Below are 26,610 nucleotides of genomic sequence, written 5' to 3'. Positions count from 1 at the left end.
GCATGATTGCATATGGCTAAATAGACCGTGCAGAGTTTATCATTTGTCGTGCGATTCTCATGGTTCTGAAATTCTCGCCGAATTTGATAGACGTGGCCGCCTGGGAAAAGACGTCTTGGATGCTTATATAACATTTCACTGTTTGTCACATGACTCTAGATTGCTTTACTATCAGGATAAATTATTACATTTTTCCCTCCATAAGACTCATGAAGAATTTCAGTGTTTATCATATGTTTCTAGAATATCTTATTGTTTTTGATGTTTCCAGAACGTTTCATTGTTTGTGATATGCTTCTGGAATATTCCAGTCATACTGTACGCCTCGAGAATATTTCATTGTTTGAGCTGTTTCTGGAATATTCCAGTCATACTGTACGCCTCGAGAATATTTCATTGTTTGAGCTGTTTCTGGAATATTCCAGTCATACTGTACGCCTCGAGAATATTTCATTGTTTGTGATATGCTTCTGGAATATTCCAGTCATACTGTACGCCTCGAGAATATTTCATTGTTTGAGCTGTTTCTGGAATATTTCACCGTCATGCTGTACGCCTCGAGAATGTTTATAGAATATCTCGCAGTTTCGTTTCATTTCAACACTGCAGCATGTTTTTGCACGTGATAGTCAACATCAACATTTCATTGTTTCGGACATGGATTTAGAGTATTCCCTTAAGTTTGTACAAGGATTCTGGAATATTTCAGTGTTTAATATTTAAGTACATTTGACCTTTATATCGTCGAATATTTCAGTACGTTCAGTACAGAAGATTCTAGCTCACTTCAGTACACGTGTCACCTGATTCTGGAAAACTTTGTCATTTGAATATCGAATATTTCATTGTTTTTCATTTGGGTCTAGAATGTTTCATTGTCATGTGATTCGAGAATGTTTTAGCAGATTTAAAAAAAAAAAAAAAATCTATTTCAGATGTCATTAAAAAAGTTTTGCTATTGTTTGTTTTTACTGCATCGTAACTGAAATTCTGTCAGGTATCATCTTACAGCATCTTCAACATGACAGCTTGTGTATACTTATGTCCTCGCTGTAGTGCATTTCTTGATGGAGATGATTACCACAGGATCTTTTACTGTCTACAATGAAATACGCAGACATTTAGAGCCTTAAAAGGCCTCTTGGACTGGAGTGGTAATATAAATCTGCTGCGTTGTAACTAGTTTGAACATACAGGATAAGCAAATTATCTTTCCCAGAGGACTCCAGCACCGACTAATACATTCCTGCTCTCGATGTTTTACAATCTGATATAGAGTAATAATCAATCTCCGGGTATTTAAGATTCAAATCAGTGCAACGACATCACATTGCCGCAGACCGATGAGTTTACACAGTCTAAAGGAAAGATCAATGAGGTTTGTAGGTTGTTTTTTGGGGGTTTTTTTTTTTTGGTAAATTAAAGTATTTCCACAGTAAACAATTCTTACGCAAAACACAATGTAGCCTTTTAACAGTAAGCTTTGGTTGCTAAGCAACATATAATAGGTTAAATGTAGCGTGTTGTATTCACAGGACAATGGCTGTAGTGTAAGAGATTTATTGGTTTTTAAACCTGGCGCATTAATACAGAATTGCGATGCGGCCACAGGTGTGCGTAGAAACATATTTCTATTTTACAGCAGCTTTAAACGCGGCTCAGCCAATCAGATTTCAGAACCAAAACTATCTGTTTTTATCATAATCGTTACATATGAATCTACAGCCTGGCTGTTCCTAGGGCCATGGGAAGTTTGACTGCAGAGTTTCTCTCTCTCTCTCTCTCTCTCTCTCTCACACACACACACACAAACACACACACACACACACACACAAAGGACAAGCAAGATGTCTTACCTGGTTTCAGCTGAAGAGACTGGACAATGGAGTAAAGGAGGATTCTCGCTAATCAAAAGGATTCATGAATGCAGCTTGGAAAAAGGTGACTGAAAGAGCGAAACGTCCACAGAAGGCAAACTCTAGCACTCGGTTCCATTCACACACACACACACACACACACACACACACACACACACACACTAACTAGCTCTCAGTCAATGATATGGACTGCTGAATGAGTCAATAGGTGGAGAACTGGGATTCAGGCAAATGGGATGTTGGGATGTTTGTGTGTGTGTGTGTGTGTGTGTAGTTTGGGGTGACCTACAGTATCACATCACTGCACATAGGCTTTTTGTTTCCAAAAAGTCTTCGGCTTGTATTCTAACAAGATATTAAATGATTAATTAATCGATCGATTTATACACACTGCGTCCTTTTGACGTATTTAATGAATGAAGCACACAACGGTGCGCCATTATACGAGAAATACGAAAATAAAATCAGCACCGGGGGTGGTGTGATGAAGTTGTGTTACCGTTACCACCCTGAAGTTGATTATTTCCCAGTACTAGCACATCCTGGACCGCTTTATTCTTCTCAATTTGGCGCTGATTACAATTTTCAGTTCACTTTGTATTGTTTTTAACTTTTTATATTTTACACTTAACGATGTGGAACGTCCATGAGACAAGTTAATTCCTGGGGCGAGAAACGCTCGCTCTCTCACCCTCACCAGCCACTCTTATTTTCATTTTTTTCCCCCCTTTCTCTTGAAGCTAAAAAAAGCTAAAAACAAGCTTGTCATGTCATGTTCTCCGTCTGAAACGCACTCTGTCCCGTGTCGGAAAATTCGTCAAGCTTCACCTGAGACTGTTATTAAGCGCTGACACTGGAGACTCCTTCCATACATGTCACGTAAAACATCTCATTAAAGAAAACTTTGCCTTAACAATCAATATTGTTAACTCCCAGAGTGGACGTTCAAGCGCGGAGGATCTCTTCCTTTCTGATCGCGGGTCCTTATTTATCTAAACAAATGGATATGGCTTTGTCGATGAGCGGATCCATTTTGGTGGCCTCGGGCTGCTTTGGCGTCAGCAGCTCAGCCTGGAATCTGGATCACGCTGGGATAGGAGTGTGAGCAGTTATCGACTGTTCGTAAAATTCCAGTTTGTGACGGTTTGTGCTCACACACGCGCAGCCAGTCAATAGAACAGTAGATGAAGGCTGGATATATCAGTATAATGTAAATAAATACACTGTATTTGTTATGACAGCCTTTATTTAGTTCTATAGCAGAAAACCCCCCGAAATTTTTTTTTCCAAATGACGCAAGAGGTGGAGTAAAGAAGAAGAAGAAGATCATCTCGATACGTTGGTGGGTGTGGTCTTGATTAATGAGTGGCTACTTATCACTACTTTACGTTTTTGTCATGTTTTAGCCATAGTATATGTAAGTATCCTGTGTTATGTTTTCGTTAAGTACATATAATAAAGTGAATAAATTACAAAAATGAACACATAACTGCTGTGAAAGATGATCTGATGAGGATATCTGATGCTGAGGACTTCTCAGGGACTTGATTAGCACCCAGCGGATTAAACATCTCCCGGAAAATTAAACGCAGTATGGACACTGTGCAACCATGCTCCATTTTAACCGGGGTCGCCGTGTATAATATAACGATGCATTAATCTCTCTCTCACCCTCCGTCTAACTCTCGCAACGTGTGCTTCTTTAACACGGCTCTCTGGCGTTAATTCCCGTGCACTGCTCGTTCGCAGAGAGGAAGATGGCATATTAAACCGACAGTTTAACTTCATGGCATATTAAACCATCAGTTTCACACAAGAATTCTTCTTCATTAAAACCGATATATGGTGCAAAGAAACACTCCATATACACCCCATTGTTCTACACAGAAGGGAAAGTAATAATCATACAAGTCATTGGCAGAGTGAATGAGAACGTGGCCTTGGCTCCTTGTAGAAGCATGAAAACTCTGCTGAGGAACAGAGAAGGCTCTTTGTACCTGCCAAAGGCACAAAGGCGCTTGATGATCTCATGCTGCTCCATTTCCTTCTCTTGATTGTGAATTTGTCACAGCAGTTACAGCTATTTGCAAGACCTTCAGCTAAGCCATGAAATCCTGCTCTCTGTTTCCAATGTTCAAAAAATGGAACAATTCTTTGCAAATGAATGCCGTTGCTTGTGCCGGCGCTGACCCGTGTGGCTCACCACACTTGGCACCCCGTCTGTCTTTCATATCTGATCATAGCTTCCTGGTCTTCTTAAGCCTCACGCTGACTCGTTGGTGCCACTCGAGTCTAGTTCCTTCAACCAGGTTGTGTTAAGGGTCTTTTAATGGTTTGTCCCTCTGATGGAGCACTTAAAGACCCCATGTGGAACCCTACAACAAGGTTGAGGTTCCAGGTAGCATGTCATTGGAAAGCTAGAAACCTTAACCATCTAAATAACGTTTGAGGAAACGACTGTTTTAAGTCTTGGTGATGGAATTTCATCCGAGGGGCTTCATATAGTTCACATCTGTGGCAACAGTGCATTGGGTACTGTTGCTGCCTCACAGCTCCAGGATCCCGGGTTCGATCCTGAACTTTACTGTAGAGTTCCCAGGATAGACTTTAACCAGGATAAAATGGTTACTGAAGACGAATGATCATCAGACTTACATGACACCGGGGCCCAGAGGTGTGATTTAGCATGAGGATAATCATCATTCATTCATCTTCAATAACCACTTCATCCTGGTCAGGGTTCTGAAGCCCATCCCAGGACCACTGGGTGTGAGGTGGGAATACACCCCGGATGGGATGCCAAGTACTATCGCTCTTAAGATTTTCACCCTATTATCTCAAAATAAGAAGTTCTATCAATAGCAAAGCCAGCAGTGGAAAGAAGTCCGAGTACTCTGGGTGGGAAGATGTTACATGAGCAGCAGTGTCTGGCTTCAGCGTCTGGCTTCGTATCATAGGAAGCACGTTAGCCATTGTCCTAGATTAGTTAGATGATATAATTGGATATAACCAAATTAGAGTGGAAAAATTAAGGAGCTTCATGTCTAGTGGAATATATCAGGTTAGATTAGCTTCTGCGTCCTGTTGTGCAGTGCACTTGCTGTGGCTTTTAAAAAGCAGCCCTTCAATTTTTTCAGCAACTCTCCCACTGGAATGTGGTGTTAAAGTGCTATCCACCCCCGAGGTCCATGTATCATCTCAGATACTCCTTTAGCTTTCACAGCAACAAATTTGTCATCTTTAACATCTCAGGACTCAACTCGAACTTCAAGCAGAGATACTGGTGCAGAAGTGGAATGTTTCAATGAAATATCTAATGAGTAATAGTCGAAGGAGGTAAGATGCCACCGGAATACCAAGTACCACAAGATACTGTGAGTGCAAATATCTTCTTCACTGTTGCTCAGTTTACAGCTTAACCAGTTTCAGTGATTGTTCCGTTTGATGTTCGATCTGCATTAACCGGTCCGGGCCTTTGATCTATTCGCATTGCTGGCGTTTGAGTAAATGACGCCTGGTGTGAAACCAGACTCTTTTTACTTGTGGATTTGATGGTGAAGCAAACCTCCCAGCTCAGACGGCACAACAAATTCCCTTTTAACCTTCAAGAAATGCTTGAGTGTGTATGGGTATCCAGGTATACTACCATTTTAAAAAATTATTATTATTGCATTTTAAACCACAGAACTGCTGAACTCTGAATGCTGATTGGTCAGAAGGTTGGTCTGACAATAGTGCAGCTGCAATTTCCAGGTCTATATTAACGCCGTCATTCTATATATACCCGTTATCCTTTCTATAATCATTCACAAGGACAAGTAAGTGATAAAATTTGTCATTCTTCTCAAATTACTGTGGTGTAAGAGGAATACAACATTTTAGAAAGTGTGGTTATAAAAAAAAAAAAGAGTCAACTTTAGGGTTGGAACTAATGAAGGAACTCATGTCATTGATGATTTTCTCACAACGGCCACATCCTCAGCTTTGAGAACTAGCGCTTACTCTGACCTTCATGTTTATACAGACTCCCAATCTCTTCTTCCTACCGCTACATCATCCCACTTGTTTGGTGGTAATTTATTTCGGTAATTGCATTCTGTCTCAATTCTCAACATCTCCTAAACGATCAAATGTCAGCGTAAACGTAAACGCACACGCTACTATGCTACAAAAGAAGAAGCTTTATTTTGTAAAGCAGCCAAAAATTCTGAACAGGCTTGTGTGAAATTTCAGCATGAGCCAGGTATAATTGGCGGCGTGATGGTGAAGAGGAGGATGAGGCGGAGAACAGGAAGGAAGCGTACACGGAGGCAAAACCAGGCATGCAATTTAAGGCCATTTTCTGGCAATTTTGCTAGCCCGAGTTGTACCCATTATCTCAAAATTATCCCATCGTGTTTATTTACTTACATGAGCCTGGTGCGCTCTAGCACGGCATATATTGGTGTCTGATGCGGTATTCTCCACAGGAGAGCCCTCCCTCAGGATGGGTCAGCCGGCAGACCATGAAATAGAGGACCTTCCGAAGCATGTGCAGGCCATCGAGCGGAACTCCAGGCAAAGTCATTCCAATCAGACGAACATGGGCGCAGGCTGATGCACATACTGGGCTTCAGCTCACGTATGAACACCGGCATCTAGCTAGGGAAGAAGGAGCGGAGGCCGGGTTGTTTACGATCTCGACATTCTTAGATGACCTTGGCGTGAGCGAGTGTATATTTAAGGAGTAGATTAATTAAACATGATGGTATCTCGAGCTCATGCGGTAATATGACTGAGCGGACTCAACATGCATGATAAGTGACAAAAATTCAGGGGTTGTGTGGTGAGCCGTTTTAGTTAGAAAGTCCTTCTCTCAGTGCTTTAAAGAAAGAGCGGAATATTTAAGGCGTAAAACATGGGCATGGCGTTAATATTAACACACATTAATATTAACGTATTGGTTCAGTTCAGTTTATACAAATACGCCAGCTATAGGGCACGTTTCTGAAATGGTCCAGCTTCGACTACTTATCCATCCGTTAACCGTAACGAACTGCTCCCTGAATGAAGCGCCTCTGAAAGGCTTTGTAAGCCAAAACGACTCGTATGTTGTTTTTATGTGAGGGGTTGTTATGTCTAGATGTAAATCTGAACACAACAACCCCTCACATAAAAACAACATATGAGTCACGTTTTTGGCTTACAAAGCCTTTCAGAACCAACATGCGAAGCCAAGCAATGCTTTCTTCATACCTAGTCTAACCTGTTTCTATTTTTATTACTGCAGTCAAGCCATCATGTCTGAGTCATCTACATCACTCTCAGAGTGGGCAATTTAACAGTCCTCCAGAACCATCCATCAGCAGAAAAGCTTTCTGTGGGGTAACAAACTAATTCAATTCGTTCACAATTTTGCATGAACTAATGAGTCTAATTGTAAGAACCCTAGGATTAGTCATTTGCATGCACTATTATTCGAAGCGACGTGCAAGAGTACAACGGTCCATATTGAGTAATGGTAATGGTGTACAGGGGAAAGGGAGTTGAAGTTTTACATGAAATCCTATGGGAACAGCGCTGCCGTTGACTTGTTTTTGGTCACAGCAACAGCACAGTTAACTCCTGCCCAATCAGGTCGCAAGTTTGAGCATGGACTGAGTAGACATGAGGAGATTTATGACATGTTGAATGGAAAAAGATATATTTCACTGCCAATACACCAAGGAAAAATAACGACGTGTATTTTTGGAACGTTCCTCCATATGCGAAATGACTTCCCAAGTTTACCAAACCCCATAATGGCTCTCAAGGATTTGCACTCATAACCTTTAGGTCTCTTGTACAAATCCTTAACCGCTGGGCTAACCAAAAAAAAAATAATAGGTTTGGGTTAAGGTTTGCATGTAGATTTCAACAACAGTACATTTTCCTATCGGAAACATTCCAAGTAGAACCCCTTTAGGAAACAGAAACCATTCCAAAGAACCATTGGGGAATCGTTTTCAGGAATAAGGAGTATAGATATCTGCTTTCTACATCTCTGGAAGGAGTCTCCAGTGTCAGAGTTGTGGAACAGTCAGAGGTCAAGCTGAAACTCGGGTAAGTCTTTAGGATGGGTTCTTGGTAACGAGCTACGGTTTTAACTACAAGAGAGTGAAGACAGAGAAGCTTCTAAAACATCGGTTATAACGTGACTACATTGGGCAAAAGTGGGTTGAATCCGCATCATGGCGTTGTAAGCAAGTAAAATCTCTGCTTTGTCCTTGGTTTCAAATCTATGGCTGATGCACCAGCCCCATCTCATCACAAAATTGGGATTACTTTTTGTGCTTCCACAGGGATGGTGTCCAGCCTGGAAACAATATTCATCTCAAATATTGCTGCTCTTTCCTGTCTGTGAGTCAGCATAAGTCAGCATTATTGAGTAACTCACTAGCCACCTGAAAGTGCAGACGGGAGCAGTACATCATCCACATAGCGGCTTTAAATCAAGGTTGCCAGATCTGTGTGGGATAAAAAGGGGATGTACAGTATGGTGGTGGTGGTGGTGGTGTGGTAGCGCTTCTTCCTTACACCTCCTGAGCTTTGGTTATTGATTCCTCATCTCTGCATTAAGTGTGCTGAGACCTAAAACCAATATACCATCGCATACGGAGGGGTTGTTTAGGAATAGTTGAATGACCGGCCAGCCGTTACTGTTTCCTAATTATTCTCAAAAAGACTGAAATCATTATTCTCATCATCATCACCATCACCATCATGCCTCCTGCTCTCAGTGAGTGAAGTGCTATTCTGGCTCCACAGCTCATTTCCTGCCATTGCTATAATTATTCCAATTGCCGCACTCGTTATTCCTCCAGAGCCCGAGAGTGCGCACTTGAAAAGTGACCGAGTTAATGTAATGATAACGAACACGACCAGGCTTCACGGGGGTGATCCCTTCATTCTGCTGGACTTACGTCTTGGTGCCATTTTCAATTCGGTGACGTGTGCACGAAACGCAATATTTCGGCTCCATGGGTTATTTTGGAATTCAAGCCCTATTTAGCTCACACACACACACACACACACACACACGACAAACACCATGAGAGGATCCGTTGGCAGAACCAAATCCTTCAAGTCCAAACGGAGTGCAGCAGTTTTCTGGCCGTTCTCCAAGCATCGACTGCAGAGTTTCCCCGCAGCGCCGAGCATCAAAGCAGTACAGCCTTCGTATTCAGCAGCAAACCACGAAGGCAAGATGTTTATAAAATTAATAAAAAGACCTGTCAGTTTGTCTTGGGTGTGAGATGGGAAATAAACACGCTTGGGAACAGATTAATGCAAGTCGTGTTTTATTGGCAAGGACTGCAGTAGGGTTTTTCCGCAAGGCCAGAGTTCTTCAGCAACAAGCTTAAAGGAACAGTACGGCCCCCAAAAAAAACCTAACGTGCTAACCTTCTCAGAATTTCATTGCACTGGATCGACAAGGATAAACGTAGTGAACAAAGGGAATGAGAAGAAACTTCACATACTGGCTTTAAGCTACCTTATTAAACAAATAAAAACCATTCAACTGGAGTGCACCACATAATCCCGTCCAAATAGGGCTATCGTTTGTATTAAACGTGTTTAAGATCAAATGAATCAACTTTAGACAGAGAAAACAGTTTCATTCCATGTTTATAGAGGTCAGTAATTGTCTAACTACAGTAAGGTTCAAAAGTCCCAAAAAAAAACATTCCTTAATTTTTTTTAATGCCTACAAACTAATCAAAGCACCTTTAAATTGCCCGTTTTGATCTCCTGTAGTTTTTTTTTTTTAATCATTTACAAAAAACATGCGTACTTGAGGTTACAGCACATTAACTGACAAAACACAAATACCGAACAGAAATCGATTGTTTCGAGTACCGATCGTCAAACGGAATTTTTTTGAAAAACGTTTAAAAATTTTATTTATTTATTTTTTTAAAGTTTACGAAAAGCTATTACGAAATAGTTTGAGGTAACACCGAGGGGGGATAAATAAATAAAATAAAACGTAGTGGCTAAGGCAACGGGTTGTCCTGAATTCGTGTCGATTTATACCCGTAGGATTGTAAACAGGAACGGCGGCGTCGCATCGGATTCCCGATTTCGATTCCCAAGGAAACAAGGACGTCACGAGCGCGATATAGCGAACTAACGTGATGAATCTCGAACAACGCGAGATAAAATGGAGAGACGCTGCGTTGGCAGTTTATTAGGTACGCCCACTTTTAAATGTGAACCTACTGGGCATTTATCAGGCAAATCTATCATACGTGCCACGCACTTGGTGGCCACTCGGTGTACGTGTACGTTCTAACGTCCATAACCTGTACCGCTACCAAAACGAGTAGTGGCCATGAAAAGACACGTTCTTGAGAATGTTCGCGAGTTGATCTGAAATCACGTTAGCTAGTTACTTTGGGATCGAGAGCGGGTTTGGTTTCACTTCACGTACGCTTCGATCTCGATCTAACCCTTAACATACTGGGTAAGAGCTGTTTAATTTCGCTCGCGTAACTTTCGCATCAACGTACACCGTACACCTAGCATCATCTGGTACCGAGTTTGGTACTGAATGCCTGATATCAGTATTAGTATCCTCGCATCTCTAATCAAATGATAATCAATTTGATTGAACGAAGAAATAAAAGAAAAAAGTGAAAACAAACGCACGTACAGAATTTAACCGAAGGGAACATTTCAAATTTAACCTCTACACCTATACCTACACATGTTCATTTACAAAGGATTAGATTAGAGAAAAGGCGAATAGAAATAACCGCATTTCGTCCTGAACGTTAGGATCCAAATTTCAGCTGTCAATCAAACGATTCACAGTCAAAACACAACATGATGAACACAACAAATCTGAAAAAAAAAAAAAAAAAAAGATAGGTAAAAATTTGCATAGGTAAAAATGTAGAAATATGTTTAAAACGGATTTTTTTTTTTTTTAAATCATAAAAATGACATCCCGTATGTTCGACAGCTCAGTGAGAATATACACAGTGATCAGTGAGGCTCGGTGAAAATCTTGAACCCGGTGCGTAGTGCAAGACTCGACAGTGCGATAAAAGAGCCAGTGCTCCTTACAGAAATAAATACAAAATCACAATTAAATAAAAACAAATTAAATAAAATAAAAATGATGTGAAGGAGATGCACCTCGGTTCCCTTTCTAACCTCTACAGTCGATTGTCTACCTCGTCCATTCCGGGCTGGTCTTGTATTGACTGGCTGAGGAATATCGCAGCCTGTGTCTGCTCGAAGCTCTCAGGACCGTCGAGATCATGGAGAGCAGGGGTCAGGGTTTCTGCTTCCGGCTCCGGGTCGGTCTCCGCGTAAGGTATAGGCAGGTAGCCGCCAACACGGGGCAGGCACATGCACCAGCCGGCGCCGGCCAGGTCCAGCTCGCTGTAGTTGAATCCAGCCTTCTTCAGCATCTTGAAGTCCACCATGTCTACGGAGTCGCTCATCTCCACCAGAAGGTTCCAGAAGACGAAGCTCAGCAGGATACCCAGAAACTACAGAGGGAAGAGGAAAAAAAAAAAGAAGTAAAAACTGTCCTAAAATGACTAAATTCTTGAAAAAAATTAAAAATAAAACATACGTAAAGATCTGAAACAGGTTCCTGTGGTAAAAAAAATGTGCCTAAAGCGTTCCAGCGGTTATGAAAAAGGTTCCTGCTGTAGGAACACTTCATTTGTGCATTAAAAAAAAAAAAAAAAAGAAAAAAGTTCCTGTTGTTGAAGCACCCAAGCTGCTACGTTCCTGAAAAAGCTCTTGAGGTGAAGGCGCACCTTATTTTAGTGGTATTATGCAAACAGGGATGGCTCGAGCCTGAGACGGGAGCGTCTGGTGTATTTTTAAAGCATGCCTCTGATCTCTTTATTAGATCAAAGGATCGTCATCATAAAAGATATCAGACGAACGCAGACTGCATGACTCGGCTCTTTTAGCTAAGGCAGCATGCTGATGATGTCTCGCTCGCGGAATGGACCGACCCGGTGTTTAACGGTGATGTACGGCACTAGCCGCCGTCCCTGATGTGGTCTAGTCCCTCTCTGTATGGGCAGTGAGAGAGAGAAGTAGAGGAAATGGAACTGATGAAAAGATTTGTGTTGTAAATTGGCCTGACCTTCTTAAACTGTTGAAAAGGTGCCTAAAGTTCCTGATCTGCTTTAAAAGGTTCGTGTGGTAAAATAAATAAATAAATAAATAAAATCTAGTCTAAATTTCTGATCTACTAAAAAGGTTCTTGCGGTGAAACCTAAAAGTTCTTAAACTGCTGAAAAAAAAAGTTTCCTGAGGTAAAAATAGCCTTAAAGTTTGCGAGGTGTCGAAAAGGTTCCCGTGCTATAACATTCATGGACTGCCGACGTGGTGCCTGTGGCACAAAACTTCTTAAGCTGCTGAAATGTTCCAGTGTTAAAACTGTGCGTAAAGTTCCAGGGCTGCTGTTGTAAAAGGTTCTTGTAAAAAAGGGGGCTGAAATTCCCGAGCTACTGAAGGTTCTCCTGTAGTGAAATGGGCCTAGTTCAGGGCTACTGAAAAAATGGCTCCTGTGTTTGAAACACTACAGTTGATGAGCTCCTGGAAAGATGGACATGTACCTTAAGGATCTAAGCTCCTCAAACGGAAGTTCCTGGGCTGCTGAAAAGGTTCTTGTGGGGAAAGAAAAAAAACTTAAAGAGTGCCTCAGCTGGACAGAAAATTAGTCTGACACAGCGGCATCTTGAAAAGGTCAGTCTGAGCGTGTTTCCTGGTAACGGCTTACGCGACACATCATCAGCCTCGTGTTCCCGTTCCTGCTGTGTTTAACGCCCTGCCCAAATTGCTATGCGTGGTCATATTTACACACTGTTTCTGAGGGGGAAGAAATGCAGCTGGAGACGGTAACGTCGCATCCAAAAACAAGAAGCTGCTCAGATAGGAAACGACGGAGCTCGGGTTGAATAGGAGCCGACGGAGCTCGGGTTGAACAGGAAACGACGGAGCTCGGGTTCAATAGGAGCCGACGGAGCTCGGGTTGAATAGGAGCCGACGGAGCTCGGGTTCAACAGGAGCCGACGGAGCTCGGGTTCAACAGGAGCCGACGGAGCTCGGGTTCAACAGGAGCCGACGGAGCTCGGGTTCAACAGGAGCCGACGGAGCTCGGGTTCAACAGGAGCCGACGGAGCTCGGGTTCAACAGGAGCCGACGGAGCTCGGGTTCAACAGGAGCCGACGGAGCTCGGGTTCAACAGGAGCCGACGGAGCTCGGGTTCAACAGGAGCCGACGGAGCTCGGGTTCAACAGGAGCCGACGGAGCTCGGGTTCAACAGGAGCCGACGGAGCTCGGGTTCAACAGGAGCCGACGGAGCTCGGGTTCAACAGGAGCCGACGGAGCTCGGGTTCAACAGGAGCCGACGGAGCTCGGGTTCAACAGGAAACGACGGAGCTCGGGTTCAATAGGAGCCGACGGAGCTCGGGTTGAACAGGAAACGACGGAGCTCGGGTTCAACAGGAGCCGACGGAGCTCGGGTTGAACAGGAAACGACGGAGCTCGGGTTGAACAGGAGCCGACGGAGCTCGGGTTGAACAGGAAACGACGGAGCTCGGGTTCAATAGGAGCCGACGGAGCTCGGGTTCAATAGGAGCCGACGGAGCTCGGGTTATTTTTCGGTTTATTTTTCAGTTTTGGAACAAACTGACAAGAGTCGTGAGTTCACCTTGTTTCCCAGAAGTCTGCAAGCTTCAAGCTTAGCGGTAGCGGTGACGTTCCTCTAGTTTTTAGAGCTGTTAAACACTTTCATTTTTTTTTTTGTTTCCCAGCAAACGTGTATCGTTCTCCTAACCAGGGATTGCTAAGTAACGGCGATCTTTTACTCCAAGTCGTTTAACCAGTCTAGCCAGTTAAAACGTTAGCCTGTCATGTAGAACTTACATCTAACTGCACCACAGCTGCCTTCAAGTTCAGGAACTTTTTAAACGTTCTAAAACCATTTATCGGTTGCATAGCAACACCGTGTTCAGGGCTTCCGACCACTTGAAGGGCACCGTTCACATGAATGCTTTGACGCTATTTCTTTAATTCAATACAACGTGTCCAATCGACAAGGTTACAGATGAAGAGGCTAGTTCATTTGGTCAACAATTTCAAGATGAAATATAACAGCAAGTGGCGATCTCAGGCGTGAAAGCACCCTTCGCAAGCAGGGTTCTTCCCTATGCCAGTGTTGTTAAATGGCAGTCGAATGCTGATTGGCTAACGGCAGCCATGTCTTTTAAGCATTCATCATTAGAAAAATATGATGATCCAGTACACCAAAATTCAGCTTGATTGGGGTTTCTAGAAACAACTATTTGAACATATCTCCGCCCATTATGAATGACCACACCCCCAAACTATCCATACTGCTTTTAGGGAAATTTGGGGGAGGAAACGACAGACAAGAGATGTTTCACCTGAGGCAACCCCACGGCGCAGCAGATTCCTACTGTGACCCCGATGTTGTCGCCCATCCACAGGTTTACAGCGTGAATACATCCACGCACGTGTATGACATCGGCCAGATCTTCACGCTGCGAATAGAGAGGGATAGGGGGGGACATGAAACGGCAAAATGATTCCAGACTCAACAATTTAGTTAAGGTCACCAGAATACAGCATCTCTCACACACACACACACACACACACACACACACACACACAACAGCCCAGCATAACGGCAAAATTGAGACAGCGGCAGTAATAACGCGACAATGTGTCTGAATAAATGACCTCGTAAAGCCCGAGGTCCTGAATAATGGCGGCTGAAAATGTAAATACACGTTTCGTGGTTCTGCCAGTAAACTAGCAGACCTCGGATAATAAACAGGTGGCGGGAATAAACAATGAGTCACGGGAAGCATGCAGGAATAAAAGCAGTTTATTATCGTTATTACTGTAGCGTTGCAATGCCGTTTGCTCTTTGAACCAGAAATCCAATATCTGCGGATGGATGAAATAAGCGGCTCTTCCTTAAACGAACGGACGCTTTAAGACAATACGAACCGAACGTACCTGTTTGGTAAGAGTCTTATAGCCGCACAGGGTGTTTACTACTTCTCCAGGCTGGAAAAAAAAAAACCACACACACACACACACACACACACACACACACACACACACACACACACACACACACACACACACATTACTACACATTACTCCACATCAATCTGCTCGATTTTGGATTTTATTTTTCTATTGATTTTGCCCAGTTTTGATAATATATTGGAATCACCCCCCCACCCAGTATCCGCTGGGGGAAGCAAACTTTACACTTCACATCATTACATTTCACAGGTGGCTTGAATCTCACACCTCAGGCCGCGTGATTTCTCTTTACATCACATCCTTCAAAGAGCAGCTTGGTGGGGTATTTATTTATTTATTTTCTTCAGGTAGGGGGGGGGCGGTGATTGTAGACAGGCGAAGGCGAGCCAGAACTCTACGGCGGCTGTGGCGCTCCGCCCGGTCCGTCGTCACGTCATACCCACAGCGGGACGTCTCGGCTGATGAGACGGGTCACGTGATCACCCACGCTCCGTGACTTGCTATTAAAAGAAGCGTGGTATCGCGTAATGTACTAGGGGCGAGGGCGGTATGACGATATAATACGATCGTCATGACGATCGATTGAAAATGCGCCGAAAATTCCAAGACACGGGGTTCTCTTTCCTCTTTCTGAGAGAAAGGATGATGGAGAGAGAGAAAGAGAGAGAGGACTGCAATTCTTCATTCATGCCTCGTGCACTTTGACCGAGTGTTTCGTTTCAAGCGGCCTGCCCTTCCACCTCCTCGCTCTATCTTAGAAGCAGTGCATTAGCATCCGAATGGCATCACACTGGTTTATTATCCAAGAGAGAGAGAGAGAGGATCAGAGAGAGAGAGAGAGAGAGAGAGAGAGAGAGAGAGAGAGAGAGAGAGAGAGAGAGAGAGAGAGAGAGAGGGGATCAGAGGGAGAAAGGTCTCTACAGACCACAGTGCAACTAATTCAATACATTGAGGCACCACATGCATGAGGCATCTTCCATCAGCCAAAGTGCACACACACACACAACCACACACACACACACACACACACACACACACACACACACACACACACACACACACACAACCACATAAACAGACAAGGACAGAGAGACACAGAGAGACTCGGAGAGAGCAAAAGGGTCTACAAGAAAGATTCAGACAAGAGAGACAAAGAGAGCGAGTGAGAGAGAGAGAGTGTGTGTGAAAGAGAGGAAAACAAGAACAAGAAAGAGAGACACACACACACACACACACATAGACAGAGAGAGAGAGAGAGAACAAGAGACACTTTAGGGTGTGTGAGATTCAGAAACCCCATTCCGAGTGCGAGAGAGACTTCGAGAAAGCAAGAGAAGCACCAGGAAAGAGCGAGAGACAGACAGATAAGGAGATTGAGAGAAAAGAGGAAGAGACGGCGAGGCACCGCACGTACACCGCGGCGCCGGCTTGCGCGTTTTCTTCTTCTTGTTTCCGTATACAGTCGCGATCAAAAGTATTCACCCCCGCTGCAAATCGGGTTTATCGTCAAAGTGGACAGACTTTCAGCTGGTTGCGATGAACAAATCAAAGTAAAGCGACTGAAATAGTTCGACACGACGAGTGCTTCAAGCGGTTTCACCGAATTCAACTCAACATGCAACTTATAATGACTTCTCCAGTCTCAAAATGAACACACACACACCGCTATCAAAAGTCCAAAGGTTTTTGCCGGCTGAGGAAACACCACTGATAATGGATAAGGAGTCTGTTAGAGAGAGAGAGATTACGATGGAGAGAAGTCTCACCTCTTTGTTGCGGATGCAGCAGGTGTAAGGAACTCCGCAGGCCAGCGGCCCGGTGCCGTTACAGAAGTGGTACTGGTTCACTTTCCAGTCCAGATATTCATCCCCTCCACAGCAGGAGAACTGCGGAGACAGGTTTCTCACACTGTAAACACTAGCACGTTCTTATCGCATCGATTACGCTGGCTTGTTGGACTCTACTTGCACGTCTGTCCCACGTCTCTGACCTTCACTTGCACGTAGTCCAGGATGTTTTTGAAGTCCAGGTCATCGTAGTAGTGCTTGATGCCTTGCCGTATGTTCTTCTGGAACAGTTCGGTCGTCTGCCCGGGGTGTGTGTAGGGGGATAAAGAGAAGGCAGAAAGTGACGGAAGGTGAACATGCGAGTGTGGAGTGCTGTGAGAAGCGCGACGTGTCTCTTACCGGTTTCTGAAACAGCAGCGCGATGATGAGCGCGATAACCTGGAGCGCCAGCAGCACCGACAGCACGCTCAGGAACTGCAGAGAGCACGCTCGGGTTTACACCGGCATCGTAAACACCTCCACGCTGACATTTCGTAAGAAGCGAGCGAGGAGCACTCACCATGTGCAGCAGGGTTTTGTTGTCGCGCAGTGAACCCACCATTCCCACCACAGACACAGAGAACATGACGAGACCCAGCAGGATGAGAACCACGGCCGGAGCCAGGAACACGCCCTCCAGCGTGCGGTGCTTCTGCCTCTCCACCTCCGCATACACGCCCACACACAGCACGCACAGGCCCACGAGCTGTCCACACACACAATTATTTATCAATTATTTTGTGTACGAGTGCACAAAACGTCAACACTGATCAAAATCAAAAAGCAGGCAAGAAAAACAAGCAGAACGCGCTGGAGAACGGACCATTCTTCTTCTCAAGTTTCACTTCCTGTACCACTGAGGTGGGAATTGTGGTCAGGTCCATCAGCAAGGTTTTTATAAACAGATTATGAAAGTTTACTCGGTCCCGCTGAGAACTCTCATTCGTGAAATTATGGGAACGTTAAAAGAACATTCTGCAAACTTAAAATAATCTTTCTGTTTCCATAAAGAAAACTTTCCTGACTGAAAACAACAACAAAAAAACCTTAAACGTGTGTGTTCCTGGAACCAAAAGTTGTTATAGCTGGGTAGAGATAGCGGGGAACCTTCTCTCGATCTCGACTTCCCGCGCACTCCGCCGGAAACAGAAGAGTGACGTTGCTTTACACACTTAACTGACCAGAGACTAGGGATATCACGAGAACCGATACTTCTTGAAACGTGACTGTACTTGTTTTTCTGCAGTACTGTTGGTACCGGATGTACGAGGGCACCGAGGTTGCAATTCTTCCAGAACTGAAGGGGGCAGCAAATACGCGCAAGTGTTTTAGTCGATCCACAAGTGGTGAAGAAGAACAGGAAGACCACCTACAAGCACAAGGGAAAAACTACAGAAGATTAGCTTAGCTTAGCTTAACAAGTTTAGCTCCGCCCCGACTCGTTGAGAGGAAAAGAGAGGAAAGCTAGTATCGGTTTCCGGTGTGTAACCGATACTATCGTTCATTTCAAACAAAGCGAGGAAACACCTGGAATTTGCCGAAGCACCTGAAAGACCTATATTATGTTTGTTTGAGGCAGCCGCATTGTGGCCGTGAAACCAGCTAACGTTACGCTCCATGTAATGTTAGCGCTAGCCAGTTATTTGTTAACGACGCTAACACATTGCAGTGTTATAAACTACCTCCTAATGTTCCACCATGCATCTCCATTCAGCCCGGGTCCTGTCAGATAAATGTAGCTTAATGTCACTAATAATTATTCACATGTTCATGCTTTTAGTAAATCTTTTTATCCTGTCACCAGATCAGTGAATTTATACTAATGCTTGCATTCAGAGTATAAAGGTGTGTGTGTGTGTGTTTAGGAGTGCACCTCCACTCACTGTCAGACAGTGTTTCATAACTAACCCCCCCCCCCTCTCCCCCCCTCTCCCTCCTTTTTTATTTTATTTATTTATTTTATTTTTATTCCACACCGTGGTATCGACTTTGGTATCGAGTATCGTGTACTTTTGGTGGTATCGGTACCGACTACTAGATTTTTGGTATCGTGACATCCCTACCAGAGACACTGTTTACTCAGCACAAATAACAACATCGGGTTAAAAACAAACAAACAAACAAACAAACAAACAAACCAAAAAAATGTACAGACACGATGGATGTAAAGGAGAATTTTCGCTTTAAAATAACTGAATGTTATTTCTCTCGGTCCAGCTGCGTTACCCGGCTAGCCGCGTTAGCCGCGGTTTCATTCACACGAACGGGGGAAACAGCTGGTTTTTAGCTTGAATGCTACTCACCGAAAACAGCATGGAGTAAACGTTCAGCGTGAACTTAACACAGTAATAGAAGTGGATGTTCTTCTTCCAGTCTTCATACCGGGGCATGATGAGTCTCAGCCTGCTCCCAGACACACGCTCATTTACATTCAATCAAAGAGAAGCATAAATATCAGCGTCTACTAAAGCAGCTGAGGTAACGAGCGCCTAATTCATAACCCGCTCCGCTTCAACAGACCGCAACAGAAACATGATCGCTGCTTTCGGTTCTCTTCATTACTGGGTTTTATATTGAAACAAAGGCGTTTCCATCACTACTCGGCTAAAGCGAAACTTGGACATATTGTAAACAAAAACAACTTCCGCCCATTAACGGGCGCGCGCGTGTGCGTCCATTTAAAGGGACAGCAGCACATTTATTTCTTTTCTTCCCACAGCCTGAGGTGTGATAAAAACGTCGAAAATTGGTCATTTAGATCGACCTTGTGTAAGCTTAGCCGTTATAAACAAAATACTCAGCATATGATACGTGTCAGTGTGTTAGAAATAGTTTTTATCACTTTCTACTGAAGCATGACTCAACCTTTTTCACTGTTCACACTTTTCCCCCTCAATACTGACTGATACTGACTGAAACTATGTCTTAATGGTGTGTATAGTAAATTGGGATATATATTTTACATTTTTTAATTTCATCGCCAATGGATTTTTTTCTCCACAGAGACATATCGTGTCCTTTCGTTGCTCAGGAGACAGCGAGTCCGAATGATGGTATATTCCGGATTAATGCAGGCTAGCTAGCGCTAGTGCATGTGCAAAGTAAACTGACACATCCATAAGGCCAAAAGTTTATGTACACTTTACCATCACACTCGCATGTGGTTGTTCCTCAATCCGCTGCCAACACAACTGTATAGATTAGAACTTATTTGTACGCTGTAACGTTACGATTTCCCTTCACTGGAACTAAGAGGCCCAAACCTGTTCCAGCATGACAACGCCCCTGTGCACTAAGCGAGCTCCATGAGGATATGGTGTGTTGAGGTTGGAGTGGAAGAACTCAAGTGCCCTGACATCAACCCTGCTGAACACCTTTTGGGATGAATTGGAACGCTGGCTGCACCCTAGACATCCTCAGTGTCTGACCTCACTAATGCTCTTGTAGCTAAATGAACACAAATCACCAGAGCCACGCTCCAAAATACATTTAGAAAGGGATGTTCAACAAGCACATATGGCTGTAATGGTCAGGTGTCCACGCTTCCACATTTGTGAACACGAAGTGTGAAAAAGTTCCATTACATTATGTTAAGAACGTCATGTACCGGTGGCTTGGTTATTCTTGGAATTGATCAATCACATTGCAGTAACAGGATTTTTTTCCAAAATCCATCATCAACGTATTGTAATATTTATACAAACGGAGTAGAATATGTCAAATTGAGTATCCTGAGTAACATAACAACAGTTAACAGCAACAGGGTTTAGAGAATGTTTAGTATTTTCCAAATTCATAAACAATGTTTTCTACAATTCAGTAGGAACAAGCCTGAAAATAAACACTACTAAGTTAAACTGTCTCGATATAAAATAACCAATATACTAAAAGAAATGGCAAGAAATAATAAAAGGTTCAGTTATTGGTAATTATTGGTAAATAAGGTAGTTATTGTTAAATTACTGTGGTATAAGAGGAATTAATCAGTTTGAGATTAACTCCAACGTTGATTATTTTGTTATAACAGCATGACACACAATCTTTTATTCCTTACAGAGCTTCATAGGGAAACCCAGAGGGAAACTTTAAGAATATTTCTAGGCAGAAGGTGTGTCCTGGCACCTGTCACAGTGTAAAATGCAGAAGCCACATGACCCATCCCGAATCTCAATCATCTTCCTGCTCTGCTGATCAATTTCACTTACTTGCAATTATGTTCCTGCCAACAGCTGGGACCGAGAAGACAGCAGGTGTGTGGCGACCGGATGCATGTTCTACCATTACCATGCTAATTCAGTCATAATCCCACACTATGGCCGTAACCAGATGTGTCATGGACCTGCGGAGTGCTGATACATTATCCACCGGGTTCTCCTTTTCCAGCACAAATAGAATTTAACATTATTTGCCCATAGCATTCAAATTAATCTGGAGTCTGCGGTGGTTTTTCGAGGTGAGTTGATTCATTTATTTGGCTCAGTTAATACAGTGTCAGTGTCAGTCAGTCAGTCAATTTGCTTTTTCAAATAGAGCTCCATTTTAGTGATTTTTTAGGTCTATATAGGTATTTTTTGAAAACCTGATTTATTTATTTATTTATTTATTTATTCAGTAAAAACAAAAAAATGATTCAATAACGCTCATGAGCACTCCAGCCCAGTAGGTGGTGATAATACGTCATAAACAGTTATAATATCAGACGTCTCAAAAACAATATTAAGAGCTATGTATTGAGTAGTAGAGAAGGGGTTAGTTTTTGGTGGTTTTTACCGGTTGTAGGTGGGGAAAACTTTGCCTTGAACGTAGCATAATTGCATAACTATGGTTATGGTTAGTGGTTAGCACGTTTGACTCACACCTCCAGGGTTGGGGGTTCAAATCCCGCATCTGTCCTTTGCATGCTGAGCTTGCATGTTCTCCCTGTGCTTCATGGGCTTCCTCCCCTGGTCCAAAGACATGCGTTGTAGGCTGATTGGCATTTTCCAAATTGTGTGTGCGACTGTGCCCTGCAGTGGTTTCGCACCCCATCCAGGGTGTCCCCTCGCTTTATGCCCTGAGTTCATGTTACTGACCTTTTACCAATTAACCTAATTAGTTGTAAAATGTTCCTCTAGCTGATTCTTTTTAGTAACACTTATGTTCCAGCCTTTTGTTGCCCCGTCCCAACTTTTTTGAGACGTGTTGCTGTCATCAAATTCAAAATGACCTTATTTTTTCCCCTTAAAACGGTACATTTCCTCAGTTTCAACATCCGATATGTTTTCTATGTTCTATAGTGAATAACATACGGGTTTCTGAGATTTGCAAATCACTGCGTTCTGCTTTTTATTTACATTTCACACAGCGTCCCAACTTTTTTGGAATCGGGGTCGTAGAACCTACAGATACTTCAAGAAATCGTTTGAAAGTGCCGCGCCGGGAGCATTTCCTGTGAGAGAGACGGCACGATGGAGCGAATGTTCTGAATACTGATTGAGGTACAACTGTGTGAAGTGTTGCTTTTATTACTAATCTGTGGCAGTGCTGTGAGTTCTAATGGACAAAGAGTGTATAATTGGAGGGAATAATATCAGCATAGGGGAATGATTATCTCCCGAAGGGTTTAAAGCCTATGAATTAAAGGTCTTTCAGCGTAACACGTTAATTGATTTAGCTTTTATACCAGCGCTCAGACCTGGGAATGGTCTATAAAACGTCTGTGAATCAAAAACCTGTCTGATGCGTCTTGACCTCTTGATGAAACCACCGTTGCCACTCTGCTGCCACTGTTGGACCCTTGAGCGAGGCCCTTAACCCTCAACTGCTCCGATGCATAAATGAGATATATGTACGTGGCTCTGGATAAGGGCGTCTGCAAAACGCCATATATGTAAATATATGTAAATGATGAAACATTGAAGGCAAAAAGAAAAAAAAAACAAAAAAAACAACCTCCCGACCTATCTGTGTGTCAACGTTCAGACAGAAGTACTGCTCAAATGACCAGGTGTGTGTGTGTGTGTGTGTGTGTGTGTGTGTGTGTGTGTGTGTGTGAGGGTATTTATTAATAATGCACCACAGACTTCCCCTGTAATTGACACTGTCCCATAATGCAAATTGCGAGATTTGTGTTTCCTCTCTCAGAAGATGAGGATCGGTGTGTTTGTGAGAGCGAAGCCACATTAACGCTCTCCCACATCAGCAATAAACAGAACGGACCATTTTTTTATATCTTTTTATGTCGTATTCAGAGGCTATTTCGAAACAGCAATTAAAGGGGAGGGGGGTCGGTCAATGTTCACCAAACCAATTCTGACTCTGCATTTTAAAACATCTGCTTGAACTTTTGTGGATCGTCTCTGTATTTCTTTGCGAATTCCAGTCTGGCGTTCCGATTCTTACTGCTGATGAGTGGTTTGCCTCTTGTGGTACGGCCCCTATATTTATGTACTTGAAGTCTTCTTGGATTGTGACACATTCACCCCTGCCCTGTGGAGGATGTTGGTGATGTCATTAACTATTTTTTAGTTTGTTTGTTTGTTGTTTGGTTGGTTTTTTTTGGAGGGGGGGGGGTCTTCACAGCTCTCACAATGTTTCTGTCATCAGCTGTTGTTGGCCGACCCGTTCAGTGTCCGTTGCTTAGTATAGCAGTGAGTACTCTCTTTTTCAGGACATTCCAAATTGTTGTATCGGCTACACCCGATGTTTATAGATTAGATTTTCCACCTTTTTTTCCAGCTACAAAATGGCTTGCTTTTCTCCTATTGACAGCTCTCTGTTCTTCATATTGGTTTATCCTTTTTTAAACAACAAATGCGGTCTTCACGGGCCGAAACCTAGGTCTCAAACTAAGCGTACACATTCAGAGCTATTCATTTAAACAAGCAAGTTTACAGGGCACACCCGGGCAGCAAGAAACACCTATCAGTCACATGTTCCAGTATTTTTGATCACTTGAAAAAATGGATGGGTTCAACAGTTGTTTACCACGTCTAGATTTAAATATGAGGAAATGAAAGCTGAAATTCAGGGCACTGTAAGCAGAGGTTAACTGGGTTAATCAACAATCCTGCTGCTTATCAGTGCAATCTTGGGACTTTAGTTTACAAGACCTGCTAATCAAATACATGCCTTTATACCTTGTTTAATGTTTAATGAAGTGGAAATGAACAGGGCAGATTTTTTCTTTCTTTATTGTTCCTAGTAGGTTATATGTATATTGAAAAAAGTGTCCAAATTTGAAGATGTACATATATTCATATATATATATATATATATATATATATATATACACGCATGTGGATGAACATGGAAAAAAACGGATAAAGGCAGCGTCTCGGATTTTTAATCTCTTTTCTTGAAGTGCTGCCAAGCACCTCTGTCAGGATCAGGGTGAGTCAGAGTCTGCTGGACCACAGACGAGATCACACCACTGTAACGTCTCCATATCCGTTTTTTCCCCCACCTCTTATTGACAGGAATGGATTTTGGGGGAGTTCATGGGAAGAAAAAAAAACACCCGAGAGCCATTAGTGCTGCGGATTTCCGTCTCTTTCCCCTCCTCATTGTGGAACGTACTTAACGCCAATTGGTGTGTGAAATGAAATTTCTGATTTCTCACCTCAGATCGATTTGTCGAGGAAGCCCTTTATTTTTTATAGCTTCAGGACATTGTGTCTCTCTGACAAAATGAAAGGCATAAGCAACAGCGGCCAAAATGAAGCAAGACTCTGTGATTAGGGTGCTTTAGGGTGCAATCTCACAGGTGCTTTGGAGTCGAGAGGCTCCCGCTTAATACTTTTGCATATGTTTTTTTTTTCTTCCAATAACCCAAAGTCTAGTGAGGGAATAGGATGAACAATGTCAGAGGGACAGTTCACGAGGAGGTTATGAGCATCTCGTGTATATGTGTGTGTGTGTGTGTGTGTGCTCAAGTGTGCTAAAAAGGAACGAAACAGGATTACGAGTGATGTGTAATGCTTCATGAGGTAGCATTAATCAGTCCTTTGCTGGAGGATTTCTTCCAGGACAATGCGATGCGATGCGATGCTAACTCGCGACATGCAGAATCACAAACACCTCTTGAATCATCGTCAAGAGAAGATGGAATGTAAATGCGTCTCTTTGAGTTTCAGAGGTCTGGTGTGACGCAGTGCTCGCTCGGGGGACGCACTCAAGGACCCTGGCCAAGTATCTCTTAGGATGCTACTAGGAGAGATGCACAAACACGCATCGATCATGCTGGAACGTTGACATTCGGGCTGGCGTACCGTATGGAAAGACGAAGACCGGCGAAGACCGGCGAAGACCGGCGTCCTGATGTCAACAAGCGCGCTTCTGGTTTGACGGAAATGCACGAGGACGATCCATGATGATTCGAATACATGAGAGTAAATGACGAGTGGACAGATGTCCAGAACTGTCAGAGACCATCATCCAGTCAGTCGCACCACATGAACCGAGTTAGTGATAGAGACGATTGGAGACACAGTGCAACCGAAGAAACGTGAAAGTTATTCGAAGACGCTATGGTTTCTATAGTAGCAGCTCATTCACAGGGACTTGTATTAAATGTAACTGTAAATGGATTGAAAGTACAAACTTATCATAATCATCGTCGACTCCGCTTCATCGCACCGCTCTGCTGTTGATTACGGTGACACGGAGTGTTTAGTTTCATGTAATGATACGTTTAACCCATGCTTTTGTCTGGTTAGGGTGTTTAGGGAAATGCCTACACCAAATCACCGAAAGGTAACTCCATTGTATTTATGAATTTATCCACTGTTGCTGTATGAAAGATAAACAGCGCGCACACACAATTTGTGAAGTTGATTCGATTCAGTTACGTTTATTCATTTGTAATTCATCATTTCCTCGACTCTGTTCCTAAATCGTTGCCTCCCCCACGCACAAAAGACTCGTTAATTAGCTGCTTATTAGCCTGAATCCCGTGTGTTAAAAACAGACATGATTCTGTAATGGAAATCACTGCATGGGCTCAGAAACACCTCCAGAACTCTGTGAACACAGTTCACCGTGCCATCCACAAACGCTGGTTAAAGCTCCATCTTGCAAAGAAGAAGCCGTATGTGAACATGATCCAGAAACGCCGCCGTCTTCTCTGGGCCAAAGCTCATTTAAAATGGACCGAGGCAAAGTGGAAAACTGTTCTGGGGTCAGACGAATCGGAATTTTAAATCCTTTTTGGAAACCATGGACGCTGCATCCTTAAACTAGAGGACTAAAGAGGAGAGGGACCGTCCGGCTTTTTATCAGCGCTCAGTTCAAAATCCTGCGTCTCTGATGGTATGACGGTGCATTAGTGCCTATGGAATGGGAAGCTTGCACATCTGGAAAGGCACCATCAATGCTGAAAGGTATATACAGGTTTTAGAGCAACATCTGCTTCCATCCAGATTCCATCCCATCTTTACTCCTGAGAGACTCCGCCTCTCTAAGATCCTCTTTTTATTCCCAATCATTGTACTGACCTGTTCCCAATTAACCTCCAGCTGTAATTTCCCGTCTTTCGTTGCCCTCGTCCCAACTTTTTTTGAGACGCGTTGCAGCCAATTCAAATTCGAGTTCAGAATGGCCTTATGATTTTTCCTTAAAACGGTACATTTCCTCATTTTAAACATCTGATATGTTTCCTATGTTCCATCGTGAATAACATACGGGTTTATACGATTTGTAAATTTTACACAGCGTCCCAACTTTTTTTTGGAACTGGGGTTGTAAGTGCACGACGTGTCTACATATGTAGGGTATCACATGACAGCCTCCGTAGTGCACTTTTTTGACTAGCAGTGAACTATTATGGGATTCAGCATACTTCCTTACACTCG

General features: G+C 43.2%; 1 protein-coding gene across 2 annotated transcripts; it reads right to left on the bottom strand.

The window, feature by feature from the left end:
* Nucleotides 1-9,179: 9,179 nt before the first annotated feature.
* zgc:110329 (tetraspanin) lies at nt 9,180-19,444 on the bottom strand. 2 transcript variants are annotated; one of them, XM_017452188.2, is made up of 8 exons: nt 19,084-19,443; nt 17,301-17,486; nt 17,141-17,215; nt 16,945-17,040; nt 16,721-16,840; nt 14,919-14,969; nt 14,321-14,437; nt 9,180-11,398 (listed from the first exon to the last, which is right to left on the bottom strand). In XM_017452188.2, exons 1-8 carry the CDS (start codon nt 19,168-19,170, stop codon nt 11,060-11,062), a joined length of 1,071 nt encoding a protein of 356 aa, XP_017307677.1. In that variant the 5' UTR covers nt 19,171-19,443; the 3' UTR covers nt 9,180-11,059. The 2 variants fall into 2 exon arrangements, with proteins under 2 accessions (XP_017307677.1, XP_017307678.1); XM_017452189.2 differs by lacking the exon at nt 14,919-14,969 and having other exon boundaries at nt 19,084-19,444.
* Nucleotides 19,445-26,610: the final 7,166 nt, after the last annotated feature.

This window comes from Ictalurus punctatus, chromosome 22 (genome assembly GCF_001660625.3).
Source record: "Ictalurus punctatus breed USDA103 chromosome 22, Coco_2.0, whole genome shotgun sequence".
NCBI classification, from domain to species: domain Eukaryota; kingdom Metazoa; phylum Chordata; class Actinopteri; order Siluriformes; family Ictaluridae; genus Ictalurus; species Ictalurus punctatus.
This window is presented reverse-complemented; position numbering and strand designations above follow the sequence as displayed.

What these genes read in the sequence shown, in the direction of transcription:
- zgc:110329 (XM_017452188.2), bottom strand. Translation starts at nt 19,170, where the DNA reads ATGCCCCGGTATGAAGACTGGAAGAAGAACATCCACTTCTATTACTGT. An exon ending in TGGACTACGTGCAAGTGAAG is followed by an intron (nt 16,841 to 16,944) that starts GTCAGAGACGTG and finishes CTGTCTCCGCAG; the next exon opens with TTCTCCTGCTGTGGAGGGGA. An exon ending in ATAAGACTCTTACCAAACAG is followed by an intron (nt 14,438 to 14,918) that starts GTACGTTCGGTT and finishes CTCTATTCGCAG; the next exon opens with CGTGAAGATCTGGCCGATGT.